General features: G+C 37.2%; 1 protein-coding gene across 1 annotated transcript in view; it reads right to left on the reverse strand.

Moving 5' to 3' along the window:
• The window catches only part of DNAH5 (dynein axonemal heavy chain 5), a 259490-nt gene that overhangs the window by 69242 nt on the left and 169951 nt on the right, over positions 1 to 20297 (reverse strand). The window contains exons 52-55 of the mRNA XM_061189135.1: positions 17999 to 18171; positions 12992 to 13122; positions 9472 to 9625; positions 8709 to 8976 (exon numbers count right to left, since the gene is read on the reverse strand). Of these exons, the coding sequence (XP_061045118.1) occupies positions 8709 to 8976; positions 9472 to 9625; positions 12992 to 13122; positions 17999 to 18171 (726 nt within the window). The remainder of the gene's footprint in view (positions 1 to 8708; positions 8977 to 9471; positions 9626 to 12991; positions 13123 to 17998; positions 18172 to 20297) is intronic.

Here is a 20297-nt window from a genome sequence, read left to right on the forward strand (position 1 = left end):
GCCCAACTTTAGGCTGATGTCTGAGGTTGGTGTAGGTTATATCCTGGTATTGTTTGTTCACTTCACTTGATGTAGAATAAGGTGATGGATGTGTGGGATAGAAGGGAGTACAATGGCCTCAGTCCCTGAATTTTGGTGCCCTCAAATTCCCACTTCATTTGGATTAAAAGAACTGAAGTAATAAAGTGAGAAGGGCACATTAGTTGCCTATCCATTAGCCACACCCTCTCTTTGTTACTAAAAGAATCTTGATTTTGCTCAGAGTAACAATCTGCCCAACTAAAAGTCTTTGATTCTCCAAACCCTCATGTAGCTGGGAGTGACTCAGTTCTGGCCAAAGAGATGCAGACAAAAGTCCCTGGGGAAGAATCCTGTCCTGACATAAAAGGTAAAGCTTCATGAGACACCAACAGACACAAAGCCTTGAGATGCAGCAGCCCTCTTGTGCCTATAAGAACAAGAGGCACAACCTAAGGATGACAGCAAGATAGGAGCAAGGTCCCCACTGGCTTTGTTCTAGGCTGCACATCTGTGCGCTTTCTTCGTAGCAGGAAAACGACAAAAAAAAATAAACCTACTTGTTTATGCCACTGCTGCTCTGGTTTTCTCTTACAGCCAAACAGATTCTTAATTGCTACATTCAGAAGGCAAGCATATCTAATCCTGGCAGATCCTAAATCACAAAACTTTATTAATTAATCCTTAGGATATCCTTAAGTGATGGATATCACTATGTATATTTTATAGACAAGGAAAATGAAGTTTGCCTGTAGGTAGGAGAATTGCAAGTCAAAGCCCAAGATGATGAACTCCAATGCCTACAGCACCTTGATTTAGAAATTCAAATACAACAAAACTATATAGAGTTTTTAGACTGTTAACAAACATTTTTTCATTGAAGCCCAAAGTTCAAAAATATCTTCTGATTAATGTGCTTCATAAATAAAATATGCTAGTTTTTCTGGGAAACAGTGGGAACTACGTGGTTGGTATTACTTTCCGAGTGGTTATTGTGTGCAGTTGCCTCATTTCTCTTTATGATACACCATTAGTTGTGAGCAGTTGCAGAAGCAGTGGTGACTAACTCATAAGGCCAAAATCTTGTATAGTATAAATCAAGTAATAATTTTCAAAGAGGGCCAGTTTATTTACATAACTAAAATGGCCTTCTTTGAAAAGAAATATATGCCATATATATGCTATTGATTTTGTTGAAACGTTAGTTACAAATAAGGATGGCCTATTTTAATAATAATGTGCTGATTTAAAACAGAGTCTAGTAGAACATTATTAATTATCTTTACCTTGGAGAAATCTAAATGAATTTAATAGATTTAGTAGTGACTTTGGAATCACAGTGTTTCATTAAGAAATACAATATCACCAGAATAAAGATAATACAGACACTTAGAAGCAATTCAAAACAACTCCATTTAAAGATAAAAACAAAGATTTGCCAAAACGGAGATTACTAAATGGTGGGAAGGACAAGAATTTTATGAAATAAAATAAAGCGTATATTTCTTTAAATGTTTCATCTAGAGATTCAGTCCATTTAAATTCATACATATAAAAATCTCACTTTTTTTCAGAAGCAATATAATTACTACAAAATCTAGTATTTATGGTATGTGTGGAATAAAGAGGAGGACACTTGGCTTTTTCTGAGTATCTTTAAATTAGAAAAATGCTCTAAACAATAAGAATAAACTACCCAAAATTAAGAAAATAGTACCATTTACAAGAGCATCAAAAAATAAAATAAAATACTTAGACATAAACTCAACCAATGGTGTGAAAGACTTGTACTGAAAACTATAAAACACTAATAAAAAAATTACAGTAGATATAAACATATAGAAAGACATCATACGTTCACAGGTTGGAAGAATTAATATTGTTAAAATGTCTATACTACCCAAAGTAATTTACAGATTTAATACAACCCTTATCAAAATTCCAAAGGCATTTTATACAGAAATAGAAAATAAAAATGCTAAAATTCATATGGAACCACAGAAGACTCCCAATTTTGAGCAAGGACAAATCAGAATCACTTCCTGAATTCAAAATATATAACAAACCTACAAAAATTAAAACAACATGGTACTAGCATAAACACAGACATGTAGACCAATGGAACAGAATAGAGAGCCCAGAAATAAACCCACACACGTACAGTCAGATGATCTTCAACAAGGGTGCCAAGAATACACAATGGTGAAAAGATAGCGTCTTCAATAAATGGTGAAAACTGGATATCCATATGCAAGAGAATGAAATTGGACCCTTATCCTACATCATACACAAAAATCAACTCACTCAAAATGGATTAAACACTTAAACATAAGACCTGAACCATAAAAGTCTTAGAAGAAAATGTAGAGGAAAAGCTTCTTAACATTGGTCTTGGTAACGATTTTTTGGATGTGACACCTAAGGCACAGGCAACAAAAGCAAAAATAGATGAGTGGGATTACAAACTAAAAAGCTTATGTACAGCAAAAAACAATCAATAAATGAACAGGCAACTTATGCAATGGGAGACAATATTTGCAAACCTAATAAAGGGTTAAATATATATATTTTTTATATATATTTATATTTTTTATATATATTTATATATATATATGGAACTCTTACAACTCAATAGCAAAAAACAAGCAACCTGATTAAAATGAGCAAAGGAACTAAACAGATATTTTTCCAAAGAAGATATACGAATATAAATACCAACAGGTATATGAAAAGATGCTCAACATCACTAATCATCAGGGAAATGCAAATCAAAACCACAATGAGAAACTCCTAGAGGAAAACATAGTACAGAGGATACTGTTTGACATAAATCACAGCAATATCTTTTTGGATCCATCTCCTAGATTAATGGAAATAAAAAATAAACTAAAAAAATGGGACATAAACTTAAAAGCTATTGCACAGCAAAGGAAACCATAAACAAAATGAAAAGGCAGCCTACAGAATGGGACAAAATATTTGCAAATGATGCAACCAACAAGGGATTAATCTCCAAAATAAACAAAGAGCTCATACAGCTCAATATCAAAAAACCAAACAACCCAATTGAAAAATGGGCAAAAGATCTAAATAGACATTTCTCCAAAGAAGACATACAGTTGGCCAAAAGGTATGAAAAGATGCTCAACATCACTAGTTATTAGAGAAATGCAAACCAAAACTACAGTGAGGTATCACTTCACACCGGTCAGAATAGCCATCATCAAAAAGTCTACAAATAATAAGTGCTGGAGAGGGTGTGGAGAAAAGGAAACCCTCTTACACTGTTGGTGGGAATGTAAATTGGTACAGCCACTATGGAGAACAGTATGGCGGTTCCTTAAAATACTAAAAATAGCACTACCAGATGATCCTGCAATCCCACTCCTGGGCATATATCCAGAGAAAACCATAATTTGAAAAGATACATACACCTCAATGTTCACTGCAGTAATATTTACAATAACCAAGATATGGAAGCAACCTAAATGTCCATCGACAGATGAATGGATAAAGAAGATGTGGTAATATATACAATGGAATACTACTCAGCCATAAAAAAGAATGAAATAATACTATTTGCAGCAACACGAATGGACCTAGGTATTATCATACTAAGTGAAGTAAGTCAGACAGAGAAAGACAAATATATGATATCACTTATATGTGGAATCTAAAAAAAAATGATACAAATGAACTTATTTACAAAACAGAAACAGACTCATAAACATAGGAAACAAACTTATGGTTACCAAAGGGGAAAGGTGGGGGGTAGGGAAAAATTAGGAATTTGGGATTAACATATACACACTGCTATATATAAAATAGATAAACAACAATGACCTACTATATGGCACAGGGAACTATTCCCAACATTTTGTAATAACCTATATGGGAAAAGAATTTGAAAAAGAATATATACATATATATATATATATATATAACTGAATCACTTTGTTGTACACCTGAAACCAGCACAACATTGTAAATCAACTCTACTTCAATAAAAAATAAAAATAATAAAAAAAACAAAACCACAATAAGATATCACCTCATACCTGTTAGGATGTCTATCATCAGGAAAAAAAAAGATAACAAGTGTTGGCCAGGATGTAGAGAAATGAGAACCCTTGTACACTACTGGTGGAAATGTAAATTGGTACAGCCACTACGGAAAACAGTAAGAGGTTTCTCAAAAAGTCAAAAATAGAACTATCATATGATCCAGCAATCCCACTTCTGGGTATATATCCAAAGAAATTGAAATCAAGATCCTGAAGAGATATCTGCAGTCCCATGTTCACTGCAGCATTATTCACAATAAACAAGACCTGGAAACAGCTCAAGTGTCCATCCACGGATGAATGGATAAAGAAAATGTGGCATTTACATACAATGGAATATTATTCACCCTTAAAAAAAAGAAGGAAATTCTGCCATTTGCAAAAACATGGATGAACCTGGAGGGCATTATGCTAAGTGATATAAGCCAGACAACAAGAACAAATAATACATGATGTCACTCACATGAGGAATCTAAAATAATCAAATCATAGAAGCAGAGAGTAGACTGGTGGTTGCCAAGGGCTAGGAGGAGGAAATGGGGAGGTATTAGTCAAAAGATACAAAGTTTCAGTTATACATATGAATAAGTCCTATAGACCTTCTTGTATGCCATAGTGCCTATAGTTACCCATACTGTATTGTATAGTTAAAAAATTTTGCTAAGAGCGTAGATCTTACATTAAGTGTTCTTATCACAAAACAATCATTATCATCTTCATCATTCAAGTGAGGAGGAATCTTTTGGAGGTAATAATGGATATGTTTATGGCATAGGTTATAGTTTCACAGGTGTATACTTATGTCCAAACTTGTCAAGTGTATATATTAAATATGCACAGATCTTTTTATGTCATCCATACCTCAATAAAGTGGTTTTAAAAAATTAAAATAAAGTATATCTTAAGGAATAAATAAATAAATTAGAAAAATACACAATAATTTAATACTTTTATAGAAAATATTTATTATAATATAACTGAAATATGCTAAAAATGATATATTTTCTCATTGATGTGACTGGGGATAATAATTTAATTCAGAATCAGGATCATACAAGCGATTTAAATGGTTTTTCTAGAAACCTTCCTGCTAATTTTCTAAAAAGAATATATAACACTTAAATCCCTAAATGTATTGAAGTACTTCAAATACCTACAGATGGTATTCTTTCAAAATAACATAAGGCAGGTTGGTATTAAGTGTAGATGCTGGTTTTCCCAACAAGATTTTATATTTATAAAAGAAAGGAGGTATGTCTCACGTCTTATAATTATTTTATCCACTACTGTGACTATCACAGTACTATATATTCATGTAGTATACTGGCTCTAAATATTTAGTAGACTAGATTGGAGGCATAGTCACAAAAGCTCACTGGTTATCAAAAGGTTTGAAAAGATTGAAATGCCCAGGTGCATTATATAAAGTTTAAGTGCTAAAGATATAGGAGGTTCAAGAAAAGGGGGAAAAAATATTCCTAAGTGAACAAAGGAAGAGTGAAGGATCTGATGGGTCTTGATTAAGCTTTGGAACTTAGATAAACAAAGATGAGAGAGAAGATTCTTGATAAGGGGGACGATGTGTGGAAGAATAAAGATGATTAAAGGATGCTGAGAAATCAAACAAAAGATGTATATCTGAAAAAAAAACAAGAGAAGGTTTGTGTTGGATTAGAGAAGACTGCTAGTAAGTTAGGGCCATATTATTGAAGGATGATGAATTTTGACAGTCTGATCCATTGGTTGAACACTGTAGGTGTTGAATACTGGTAGCTGCTGAAATTGTGGACAAAGATATGTAGTCCTTGAGCCCATGGAGTTTTAGTTTAGCAGGACAGATAAGCATTAATCAAATCATACAACTAGGTACTTAAATTGCAAACTGTGGTTAGTCCCAGGAAGCAAAAGCACAGAGTGCTGTGAAATATATAACAGGGGAAGTGGCTCTGAGGGTGTTGGGAGGGGGTGGGAACAGGGGAAGTTTTCCCTGAGGAAGTGACATTTAGCTGAGCCAGGAGTATCCAGACAGAGGGAGGAGGGCTCAGGGAGAATGGGAGGAGGAGGGCATTGCATGGGAAGAAAAAGGCCACATTCAAGAATCAAGGAGAACAGATCAGGAGGAAAAAGTGACCTCAGGTAAGGCTGAGGAGGTAGGTGGGGTCAGCTCTTCCCAGCCTTGAAGGCCAAGCTAGAGACTGCTTTTTTCTAAGAGCGGTGGAAGGTTTTAAATAGAAAGCAACGTGACTGAGTTTATGAACAGTTTTTCTCACTGTTCTGTCGGCAGCGTGAGATGGATGAGAGACAGGTGAAAGAGGAGGAGGGATCATTAGAAAGCTATTTGGGTTTTCCAGGTGAGTTACAATGATAGCTTGGCCTAGGATGCCAGTGAAAGGGAAAGAGTTGGATAGATTCCACCAATATTTAGGAGACAAAGTTGACATGACTTAGTGATGGAGCAGACTTGAGAGTTGAAGAAAAGAAAGGTGTTAAAGACAAAGAGCTTTCTGTTGCCAAGTTTCATGGACAATCGTGGGACTTCCTGGGAGAGAGTGACCAGAGCTGAACCAATTCAGTTTTAGACATTCTGAGTTTAAGGAGCCTATGAAACATCTACAAGAACGTATCAAGCAGGCAGTTGAGTGCACAGATTTCAAACCAGAGGACAGACGAGACCAGAGATAAAAATTGATGGGGCATATTACACAGGAGCCTGTGGATGAGCTTGCCATGGAAGAGGATCTGGAGCAAAGAAATGAGTCTGCCTTGCCCTCCAATATGCCTGGCTCCATAAATGGCGTATGAAGCTCAATAATTATATTCTAAATAAACGAAAAAATAGATGCATGCATGAAAGTCAGGACACTTGCTAGGAACTGATGACACAGAAATGAAAGTTTCCCTGCCCTCCATGTAATCTTGGCTTGGGTTGATGCAATGAGATTTAAAAGAATGGGGAAGATTTGTGAGAAATCAACAAAGGAGCAACCTTTTATCTTGTAACAGAAGGGACAATTGAAATAAAGACTTGCCAGGAAGGGCTCCGTTATTTAAATTAAGTCATCCTAATTATAGTATATTACAGTGTTTGTCACCTGAAATTATTTTTATTATTAATAATAATACCTTACATGATATTCTACAAACCACTTGCGTACTAATTATCACAGTTCACAGTAAACTTAAAATAGCTCTTAACTACTGTGGTTTTGTGCTCTGCATTTATATCTTACTTCAAGGAATTTTAAAGTTTTACCCTTAGTTGTATTCATATTTTAACAGGACAAAATTTTAAATCATGGGTGTTTTCTCAAATCTTATAAGAGACAACACTGTACATTTGTACTTCAAATATATTAAAATATTTTGTGTTTAAAAGACACAGATCAGAAAAACCATTATTATCAAGAGTAGTGTGCTGAGAATATATATATACTATACATATATGTGTATAGATATATACACACACACACTGGCTATAGCTATTGGCTTCTTGCACCTCTGATAACTACTTCAGCTCCACTGTTCCCAGTTCTCCATCTATAAAGGGCAGGAGACGGTTAATCAGTCGTTCTCCCACTGGGTACCACATAGCCGGAGGGGCAGATGTGGGAGTAGCAGCTGGCAGCACCGTGAAAGGGTGAGGCTTCAGAGTCCTTCCTCTCCTCTACTTTTCACTGTTTTATCTATTAGGGCTACCTGTCATGTTTTACTGGAAAACAAGACTCTTCTTAATTATTATTACGACACAATAATCAGACAAAAAGTTTGAAAACTACTGCCCTGAATCAGGGCTCTTCTGAAGTTCTGCTACAATAGGTCAGAGGTGAGACCTAACTATCTCTCTCTTTTAAAACAACTGCAGATAATTTCTCACCAAAAGCTGAAAAAACCATAAACTTAAGGGATGATCTCTAACATCTCCTATACAACTTTCGTGTTCAATTTCACGTATAGAATAAGAGAAACATTAATGTTCCACAGGATGGAAGATTAGACAGAAGCAGAAGCAGCAAGGGCTCCAGTCATAAAAGTCTCTGTTTAACATCCTTTTTCAGGCACAGAAGCCATCAGAGGATGGCTGATAACATTTTCCTCTTCGATTTCCAGCACTGCAGCCACAAGAAGGAAACGTCCAAGAGATACTGGGCTTAAACTACTCTGAGGTTGGCCAACCCACTTAAAAAAGAACCCAAAAGAGATTAAAACCTCGGGGTCCTCCTGTGACGTCCCAGAACCTGCCTGGGGACCAACTGAGACAAAGCTTTCAACCACAGTGAAAACGCTAGAATCATTCATTGTAAATTAACCCAAGGGGGCACAGACTGAAGATAGCATTCGCTGATAATCACGCTCTGGGAAGAAAATTGCTGCCAAAGGAGAAAGAGCACAGTCTTGCAAAAATCCTCAAACCTTGGACAAAGTGCCTTTTGGCTCAATCCAGTAGAGAGACAGCAAAGAGCGCAGAATGTAAATACATACACACACACACACACACACACACACACAGAGTAAATACATACACACACACACACACACACACACACAGAGTAAATACATACACACACACACACACACACACACAGAGTAAACCAGAAACTCTGATACAAAAATTTCCACCACACTAACCAGCAACTAAGGCATCCTTAGGCCATCGGCTGAACCAGTCAATAGTGCATCCTGAAATAAGGGCAGGAAACTTCAGAGCTCGATTTCGAAATCCCTCCCCCACTGGCGAAAAGCAGAGCACGATGTGAAGGTGCTGTCGGACGCGGCCCATGAAGTAGTCATACAGGTTCTCATTCGTAGGAGGGCGCCTGGGGTACTCTATTTTCATGACTGATATGAGATCACTATTAATTTCATCAATTTCTTCGCGAGCAAATAGGTTGGAGACCTTCGAGAAAAGTGCAGACATTCAAATTCAATACAGGCATATGAAAACAGATCAAAATATATAGCTCAATACGTATAATCTCTTTCCTTCATTTGTGTCCTTAAACTCACCTTTAGAAAATCAACGAAAGTCCTCAAGATGAGATACACCGTGTTTTAAAATACACAAATGATTCTATTACTAGCTGGAAAGTCATAGCCCGTTAAGGGGGTAAATGGACATATCAAAAATCCAACCAGCTTTCCTTGCAACCTTCTGCTTCCGTTTTTCCATTTCTCACTTGAAGCTTTCGGTAACATCTTCAATGCATAGCTCCACATTTTGATTGGGAGTTTTATTCTTCAAAAACCCAACAGAAAAACCCATTCTTCATACCGATCACCTAATCCCAATAGTAGCACTTATTCAGTACTTTAACGGAAGGAAATACAGAGAGCTCTAACATTGGAGGGAATCTGAAGAGGCAAAACACATCAAAAATAAATGAGCTCCTACCTCACCCGATGATAAAACATTATTCATATATTCCAAAAACGATTCATCTTTAATCTCATTGTCCGTGAAAATAAAAGTGATTCCTTTGCCTTGCTGACCAGCTGTTCTATACAAAATCTTCAGGTCTTCCATCAGATTTGATGTGTTGTAGGATCTAAAGAAATATTGTCATCGTGTCATCAGCTAAAATATGTTAATGGGAAGGAAAGACCCTTATAACAATGCTTTATGCCATTTGTTTAACCAAAAAATGCTGATATTGTGCCATCAGATAGGTATTTTATTGTATGTAAATGTTACTTGTTCATTATATTTACTTGCAAAAATTAAAATAATTTTTAAAACTCCACATTTTATAAAACATTATATTTTTACACATAAAAAACATCTAGAGTGAAAACTCAACCTGAAGCAAAAGTATAATTTTTAACCACACCATAATGCCATCAGAATGTATATACATGTTTCATTTTGAAAATATTTGTTGGTAAAGGTAAGGGAAATGTCAAATTCTAATATTTACTAAGCACCCATCTGCAATTGATATTTTAGAAGATACCTCATAAATTGAACTAAACTAAACTAAAGCATTTCAAGCCTTCATTATATGGGGTGAGGGAGATGCCCTACTGTAAACTGCACCCTCCTCATTCCCAACACAACTATTTTCATTGCACCTTTGGACGTCACTTGAAAGAGTTTTCTGAGCAATCATTGCACTGTAGTAGAATCGTTGGAAACATTATTAAATATCCCACTCTAAATCTCTCACATCCAAAGCAATCACTTAGTGGAAGTCAACTTGCAATCATGAAATGTTAGACAATATAGAGTAGCCCATTACTGCCAAAAGTAAAAATTAAAATATTCCAGTCCTGGAGACTCAGACTCATTAAATTATTATTTGAATTTTGTGTCATTAAATAAACTCAGAGTTCAGAGCACAAGAGCAAATGGCCTTCTGATTTTTAAAAAGCTACCAAATATTTAACTTCTATACTCTGCTTTTTTAACATTTAAAACCTAAACCCTAGAACCAGAAATACCACTACCATGCATCAATATTTCAAGAAGACTGCTAGAAAAGTGAGATCTGAGATACCAGAAAAAATTTTCAAAGACACAGTCCCCTGAAAGAGAGAGAGAAAGAATAGAGAGAGGGAGGGAGGGATGGAGGGAGGGAGGGAGGGAGGGAGGGAGGGAAGGAGGGAGGGAGGGAGGAAGGAAGGAAGGAAGGAAGGAAAGAAGGAAGGAAGGGGGGTGGGGAGGGAGGGACAGGACAAAGGAAAATAGCTCTCCCCAGCTTCTTGTGATATGCGGAAAACTTTCAGTCCAGTCCCCTGAATCTCAAGGAACCCCCTGCCTCAAATAATATGACCTGAGTCATCTAACAAATGTCTGTGCTTGCCAAAGGAGAGGCTCTTGCTTCCTGAGCCTTGGCCATGTGGCTATGCAAAGGCTAAGGCAGTAGGATCGTCTCTGGAAGGTTATGAGAAGCCAGAGAAGGCCCTGACCCTCCTTTTCATCAGTACTGGAGCAGTCCCAATATGATCTGCAGAGGAACCAATTTATTCACAAAGAGAGGATTCGTAAGGTATTGTTTCTGAGGCAGCATGGTGTAGTGAAAGTCATGGCAGACCAGAAACCAGAAATCTTGTGGTTAATTCCCAGCTTTATCTGGGACTTCAGGCAAATCATAGCCTCTCTGAACCTCAGCTGTGATATGTCCTGCTAACCCACAAAGCCACAAAGTTCTTCTGAAGATCCAATTAGCCTGTGCATGTAAAAGTGCTTTGAAAACTATAAGGTTTTATACAAAACGTTAAGAACAAAAATCTCAGAGTTCAATCCCCTTCCTGTACAGGTTATCTTTTATCTAACATTGCTTCTATCCACAAACTAGAAGAATTATACACAAGGCAACTGAAATTATTTCTCTCTGTTTCAGTACTTGAAAGACACAGTAACGTTTTAGATTGATTCTCCAAGCAGAATCCAGTAATTTAGACCAAATAAAAGGTGTAACAACAACAACTTGAGTATCCGGATCTCCAAACCCAATGTTTAATCATTTCCAACCTTTGTCCCAGCAGGTAGCTATGGCCCTCCATCAGTGAGATAGATCAATAGCATGTTTTGCCCTACAGCTCCAAGCCAACGCTTAGTCAATGCCCAACAGGCAAGACTCTCACACCTAGAAATTAACTTCTAATAATATTCAGCCCAAATAAACTTCCCAAACTGGCCTCTTGCTTCTCGCCTTATCTTGGTTGATCCTGAAGTTCTGTTTAGCCTCTCTACATGTTCCCTTTCCACTTCCTAATTCTCCCCGCACTGCACACACATGTCCGAGGACAACTCTTCTGGGGTTTCCTACCCTGATGAGTAGCAGTGCCAACTATCCAGCTTCCCAAGCCAGAACCAGGATGTACCAAGTCCAAAAGCTCCAGCTTCCTAAGGATCTCTTGAATCTTCCCTCTCTTCTCCTCTCTCACCTCCACCACTCGGGACACCACCGTCTGTTGCTGAGATCCCTGAGATAGCCTTATAACCCTTCCAGCTTACCTCCTTCCGTCCACCTTCTCTACATGCAGATGTGACATGCCTCCCCTAGGGGTGACGCATTAATGGTTTCCCACTGCTCTAGGATGAAGTCCAAATTCCTTATGATACCTTCAAAGACCTCCATGTCTCTTCCTTTCCCACTTCCCACCTTATGCTATATACCAGCCATATTTAACTGCTTCCAGGCCCTCAAACGTAACTTCACATGTGCTGATCCTTTTGCCTGGAACATTCTTTACTGTTTCTCTTCTCTGAGATAATTCTTACTCATATTCATGTCTCAGCTGAAACATCTCTTTCTCCAGGAAGCCTTTTCTGACCATCCCTTAGACAAGATTAGGAGTCCTTCCCTCATGTTTCAACAGACTCTGGTCTGGTCTGCATTTATTTCCTTATCAGAGAGAGCACCTACGTATCACATCTTATTGAGTGAGTTGCTCAACTGTCCCCATTGAATTGCTGTAAATTCCGTGATGACACAGGACAGGTTTATCTTGCTTACCGTGTATCTCAGCACTGAGTCAGTGCCTGACACACAGTTGGTGTTCAATGAATATTTTTAAATGTATGAATGAGTAAATCAGCATACACTTTTCATCTGTTTTTCCAGTTTAATAACATTCTTGAAACCTGAATTAACATTTAGTAGGGACAAATTTCTTCTGAAATGCACTAAAAGGAATATACACAACACTCATATCAAGCATAACATGAAAACAGAGAGGCACCTGGTCACTGAAATGAGAGGCTAAAATGTTTCCAAAGCAAATCATTCATGTGAAATTTTCATGGTCTATGACAGAGGTTGAAAGGGGAGGATGATAAGTCAACATTCAAGAAGAAAAACGATTATGATTCCCTTATGTATAAGAAAAATGCATTCTTAACTCCAAGTGGCTTCTGAGAACCATTTATCAAAATCCATTTCAGGTTAATTAAAGTGAAAGCGTGTTACCTTGTCAGAATGATCTGGAAGGAAGTGTAGCCAGCAATGAATGAAGCCAACTTGGTCAGGCTCTGCTTTCCCGATCCACCCACCCCGACCAAGAGGGCATTTCCCCGGGGAGTACGAATGACACGTGAGATCTAGAATATGGAACAGAAAAAGCATGTATCACTTAATGTGCAAATATTCCACTTTTTTCCTATTTATTCAACACAGGCATACCTAGGAGATATTGCAGGTTCAGTTCCATACCATCATAATAAAACAAATATTGCAATAAAGCAAGTTTTTGGTTTCCCAGTACACATAAAGTTATGTTTACACTATACTATTAATTTTGCAATAGCATTATGTCTAAAAAAACAATGTACATACCTTAATTGAAAAAGACTTTATTGCTAAAAAATGCTAACCATCATCTGAGCCTTCAGTGAGTGATAATCTTTTTGCTGGTAGAGGGTTTGAAGTATTGTGAGAATTACCAAAACATGACACAGCGAAACAAAGCGTGCAAATGTTGGAAAAATGGCACCAATAGACTTGCTTGACACAGGGTAGCCACAAACCTTCATTTGTAAAAAACTGCATATTTGCTAAGTGCATTAAAGCAAAGGGCAAGAAAATACGGTATGCCTGTATAAGCATTTTGGAAGCTGTACATGTCTTAGGATCAGAATAGAAAGATATACTGGTTGGACTAATGAAGGCATTTCTGAAATATAACAATGTTTAAGAAGTATTGGACAGGGTGGGGAGCGGGGCGTATGCCTTTAGGAAACTAGGATAGGAGGAGACCAGTAGAGAAAAGTCATCAGACAGCCCAGACTCTGGCTTGCTCTGGGTTTTCAAGGAGAGAAATAAAGGGGACTTTGAGGTTTCCTTTTAGTTTGCCAATCTACTTCAGTAGGATAGGAAAAAGAACAGAAATTTCAAAACAGTGTGTATCCTTGGAATACAGAACACACGGTTAATTAGAGTATCCTCTGCATTTGAAAACTAACATAGTTTAAATAGAAGGCAAGAAAATTTCCAAAATATGGCATAGATGATGGAATTTAAAAAGAAGAAAATAAGCATAAACACTCTCCTTATTATTTGGCAAAGACAGTGATACCTAAGGTATCTACTAAGCGATTATGGGTAGACCAGAAGTCCACTCTATGCCAGTCAGTAGCCCCAGACCATTCCAAGTCATATTTGTGGTAAAAGTCCATGATTCTTTGGCTTTACTTGTATTTGATAAACTACTTTCACCATCAGATCTCCAACCCCACCTAAAGGGGATCCACTGTAGAATTCTCTTGGATGCATTTTTCACCTTATATGATGACTGTCTTTCCCTCCTAACTGCAGTTTGAGCCTGCAGTTTTGCTGTAATGCCAGCTTTTCTCTAAACTAATGATAGAAAGCTATATGGGGGCTGAGAAGGGATCACTTCTCTGTTACTGGCGGAAGCCTTCTGGCACAACCTGGGCTCTGCATTCTGACAAGGTTTGGTTAAACATCCTTTTTTAGGATTCCCTCCACTGGCAGGGGCTATACCCTATTCCTATTGGGACTACCATTGCTTTCGGATTATATCCCCAAATTTAGTGTGAGCCCTTGGAAACGGAGACCATTTTTTTGTTGTGGCCCTAAGAACCTGGTCCACCAATCCTGGTAAGATTGGTAGGTGATACGCGCTGCTCTTCCAGCCTCCTACTCATCCTCTCCATGTGATGCTCTCCTAAGTTGCTGTAGGCACGGGAGGAGTGGTACTGGCAAGAATTCTTAGGATTTTGCCAGTGTCTATTCATATTCTTTCCCTGGTGTTACTTTAAGAGGCATAGATAGATAAGACAAGTAAGAAGCTACTGCAGGCCATCCTAGAATCGTCTGTGTTGTTTCTTGGTTAACTTTTTCAAAATATATCACTTTTTTCATAACCATTTCCTTTAGTTGATGCTGGTGATTATATTAGGGTTTTAAATAATTGTTGTTAATCAAGTATGAGGAACTTTCATCCCAACACCTTTTCCTGCAACTGGGCTTAGGTCTTAAACTAAAATTTTCCATTCCCAGTTTCTAGCACATGAAAAACCCTTAAAATATATTTGACAAATGATCATAAACAAACAAATAGAAGACTTTAAAAGCAGACTCAAAAAACTCATAATCTAGTTAAAAACAGAAACTATAAGAGAAAACACACTCAAGCGAGAACTTCAAATGGGACTATCTTGTCCTATTATCTATAGATTGTAACATAGAGATACTCATTTTTAAATTTCTTTAGCAAATATTTTAAAACTTAATAATGCCCAACCTGCCTTACAGGTGCTCACATCCTGAGAGACCTATTAATAGAAACATGCAATAATGCCCCATGGTGAATGCTGGGGTGGATAAGAATGATGGCAACTGGAGGAAAGAACGCAAAGGAAACAACACTGCTTGTGAAGGCGAGTCTTAGGTGTGGAGCTGGAATTTGATCTAGATCTTGAACGATAACTAGAAGTTTATGATGCAAAGAAAATGGCACACTGGGCAGGCAGTGGGCTAAATTTTAAGAAGAGGGAATGGGATGCACAAAGTCTCAGAATCAGCAAAAGGCCTGAGGTGTCCTCATAGGGATGGAAACTTCAGTACCAGGTATGGAAGTATCAGGAAATAAGGTGCAAAGCGTTGTTTAGGGCCATACTGGGGACTTGGTTAAATTCTAAACCTATTTATCAAGCATCACAAGTGTGCCTGTCTCAGCAATACTCCATCCTGTGAATATGAAGGGGAATAAAGTGGGTGCCTGCCCTCACAGAGCTTACAGTCTGGCAGAGAAGACAAATACAAACAGATGAATTCTATACAACACAACACCTGCTGGGAATGCAGCATTGATGAGGTGCTCTGGGATCAGGATGTGTTTAAGCACAAGCAGTTGATTTTTCTGGATTACACCCTAAGCAGAGCACCACCCACAAGGGGTAGAGTGGTAGGCAAGGACTAGATCATGAAAAACAATACACACCATGATTTGAACTTTAACCAAAGAGGCAAAAGAGATATCGCAGAGATATTCTTGGTTTTAAAAGAAAATTGTTATTTTGATTAAGAAAGGAACTAAGAAACACACTTGGTTTCAGATCACATCCTGTTTTGCTGCAGTTTTCATCTTCAATCCTGTCTCTTGGCTTCTATCATGTCTTATAACTAGGTCACATATTTCAAGGCTCACACCCACATGACAGAGTTTGGATGTAACCGTACACAGAAAGCAAGAGTATAGAAGAGAGGGTTGGCCTAGAAAGCAGTGAGGAATGTAGCATTTTAGCTCAGAAACTCCAATCACGGATTCTTTGGCCAATCCCAGATCAGGCACACTAGAGGCTGAGAGTGAGGGAAAACACAGTCAAGGACCTGTACTGAGGCACACATGCCTTGAATGTCATACCCAAAGGGAAGAAATGCATCATCTGTGCTGCAAAACCCAGAAAAAAAGACAGTTCTAGGGAACATCCTCAAGCACAAGACGAACATAAATAGCCTCATTTCAATTTAAGCTGATATGGAATCCCAAGCCAATCAGATTTTGTCTCCATAGACACCTAGTCATGAAGTTGCCTTTGATATTATTTATTTAGAAAATGTTATTCTTTTTGTCTTCTTCCTTTTAATCATTAAATATGATAGTTATCTCCATTCTTCCTTTTGACTTTTAGTCAACTATAAATTAGGAGCTAATTTCAAAATGTTATTTATATTTGGCTTTGGAAGAACATTTGCGCTCATAATTCAGTAGATATCTCAGATTCTGAGAATTCAGTTTCCAAGCTAAGTGTCCTCATGCTGGGGACATCCAACCCCAGAACACACTCTCTGTTTTCCTCCTTCTCCCTGACTTAGTCCGGCCTCCTCAATTTTCAGAGGGAGAGTTGACTAAGTAACCTCTAAAACCCTCTCCGGTTCTAAGATTTTGTAATTATTAGAGGTGACAACTTGTGACTATGAGGTTGTTCCTCATGGTTAAGCCTAAGTAATGGGAGACAGACTCAAATTGTCTTCTTTCTAATTAAAAGGATGTAGTCTGAAAAAATAATTGACATCAATAAAGTGAGAATATCAACGACGAATTTTAAATGGCATTATCTCCCACCATCAATAAATTCGGTCATGTACGTTATCAAGTAAATAAGATATTTTACTTCTAACCTTTGCGGGTCAATCATTACAGTGATTGGAAATTGTAACGACTCATACGACAAAGTAGAAAGGCAACTGTACTTTCCTGGTGGAGTTCATTGTAACAGAATTTTCATCCCAGCTCAAAATCAACTGTTTATGCACTATTTTTAAATATTATGTCTAATTGTGGTAAAATACACACAACATAAAGTTTACCATCTTAACCATTTTTAAGGGTCTAGTCCAGTGTCGTTAAGTACATCCACACTGTTGTGCAGCCATCACCACCATCCATCTCCAGGACTCTTCATCTTGCAAAAATAAAACTGTACCATTAAACGCTCCTCATTCACCTCCCCTCAGCCCCCAGCAACCACCATTCTTTCTGTCTCTATGAATTGACTACTCTAGGGACCTCATATAAGTGGAATCATACAGGATTTGTGGTTTTGTGACTGGTTTATTTCACTTAGCATAATGTCCTCAAAACGAATGCCCTATTTTTTATAGTTATCCTTTGCATTATGCAAAATATAAGCAGACTTTGTGCCTGTGCTTTGAACTCAGATGTCAACCACATTCATTCTATGTAGTGAAAACACTGAGCTGGAAGCAGTATAGCAACAGTGAATAAAATTATCTTATCACACATCTGAAGTACACCTGCTCTGATTTTAAACCTATAGGTGTGACATGTTGCATTCAGTTCAGAAATTAAATTGGAATATAGCATTGGGTTTATTTTTAAACTGAATTTTCTCCTAGAAGAAGAAAATGAAAGAGGAGGGAAAAAATTCTGGTGTAAAGGCAAGTAAGTGTCTGTCATTTTGGGAGGTGCTACCAGGCGTGGCCACTGACCTTGACTAAGTGGACCATCGCATCTGCAAAGAACACCAAATCCATGCCAGCACCACGGATGCTCTCGTTATAGAGCTGCAGGAACATATTCAAACGTTCCTTCAGTTGATCAAAAGATTCAACTGGCTCATAAATTTTGGGCATCTCAGCATCAGCCTCCTCAGATGTTTCACCTGGGGTTGGGGAAGAAAAATCAATTAAGTTTCTTCAAATCACTGGACTTCACCACTTCCTTCAACCTAAATTAATACACTCATAGCTCTACAATTTAGCACTGAATAATACTGATTTTTATCCAAATGTCAGAGTATGTATTTTTAGAAAAAAAAAGAAAGCAAACAATAGTAAAAGCATTAGAATGTTTGTGATCATATGCAGTCCTAATTCTTAAATGTCTAGAAAAGGTCAATTTCAAATAATGTCATATACATTGAATTTAATTTGAATCCATAATAGACCATTGGCATTTCAAGGATCTTCCCAGAGATATTCGCTAATGAAGATTGAAAAAGTAGGGATTTAATGTCAAAATCAGCAAGAGAAATCAAAAATTAAATTATTTTTTAACAAGAATAAAAAGAAAAAGGTCATTGCATTTGCTTAGGAAAATTTTATGAGTCAGAAATTTTAAGTTAGTGGTGAGGATAGAGTGAATTTGGGGGAATGGAGGTGAAGGGTTGAGAGAAAATAGAAAAAATGATTTGCTAAATAAATAAACATTGAGTTATCTCACTGGGAAAAGTATTAAAATCACTAAACTTTTTTAAAAATTAGAAACACATAACATACCAGTTTAATACTTTTCCAACTTTGACTATAAAGCATAATGCCAAAGAAAAAGCTAAATTGGGCATATATAAATTCACTATCAGTTAACATTAGTTGAATATACTGATACAGTAACAACTTAGAAATTCACTGGGTACTAGAAGAGTGAGTGGATCTTCCAAATCTAATAGTACATAATTACTTTCAATTGACCCTGTCCTAATATAAAGTATATTAACCTTTTTGTGACAAAGCAAGGAAATTGATTTAACATAATTATTAGGATTGGTCCATTTGCAAAGCTCCCACTAATTGAATTTCAATAGTCACTTCCTTATTTCATAAATGCTCATTTCAAGCTTTGACAAAGTGCTTTGAAGTCACAAAAGGTTCTGTGCTTCCCTCTAGAATCATTCACCCCGCCCCAAACCAAACTCCCCACCTCCAGCCCCAGCCCCACAATGCTGCAGTTGCGCTTTGCTCCTTGAAAACTGTAATCTAATTACTTATCCTTCTGAATTAGAGGAAATAAAATACATAAAGTCTAATTACCTTGTAAATGCTCTTAACCTTTACATGATTTTTGGATGTGTGTGACCTGATTGAAAATAAACTGTATCAGCTTCTTTTTGTGGAAGGATCAGTCCAACTGCATAGCCAGCAATAAACCTCCTTTTGCAATTGTCACTCAGAAACTTAACAGATCACATACATCCTTATCTAATCTAGTAAGGGGCTGCCTGGTCATTTTCAATCATTTAGAAGATATAAATAGCATGTGTTTAAACATGCCTTTTTGAATATGCAAATTAACTTAAAATTCCTCCTCAGTATTAGAAGAGGTTTCTAAATGAAAGAAAAATATTCTACTTAAGCTCAGTTATTTCTGAAGGAAAAAAATAATTGGAGCCCTACCTCTTTTCATAAGAAAAGTAATATATCTCAATTTTTTATGGAACCATAACCACAAAATCTTCCCTCAACATCACCCACCTCTTTCTAATTGTATTCAACAGCCCTCTCAGAGGATGTGAGGTTTTTCTTTTTCTTTTTAGCACCTGGAATACTCGAGTAATAATTATCATAGTTTTGCTATGTTTCATCTGGCAGTGAGTACAAGCCACGGACTGCCCAAGCCATTCACAGATAACATTTCACTTATACCCCACAGTGCCCCATGACTCATATATTAATATTTCCATTTTTATAAATGAGAATGAGGTTCGAGAAAGTTCAGAGACTTGCCCAGGTAATGTGTGGAAGATCCCTTCCTTAAATCTACCTCTGTGTGACAGCTGTAAGCCTTTAGCACTGTCTTCTGCCATAGTATGTCTCCCAAATCTACCTTAATATCCAAGACTGATGTGCATTAAAATGATTAATCTTTGAACTCCATGAGTACACATTTATCTACTCATTCTGTATTTATTGAGCACCTAATATGTCCCAGGCTTGTCTCAGTAAAGTTTACTAAACAGAAATTCAACATCCCTGAACTGAACTTCTGTCTTCAGATATCAGATATTTGGGG

The sequence above is a fragment of the Eubalaena glacialis genome, chromosome 4 (genome assembly GCF_028564815.1).
Source record: "Eubalaena glacialis isolate mEubGla1 chromosome 4, mEubGla1.1.hap2.+ XY, whole genome shotgun sequence".
Taxonomy (NCBI): domain Eukaryota; kingdom Metazoa; phylum Chordata; class Mammalia; order Artiodactyla; family Balaenidae; genus Eubalaena; species Eubalaena glacialis.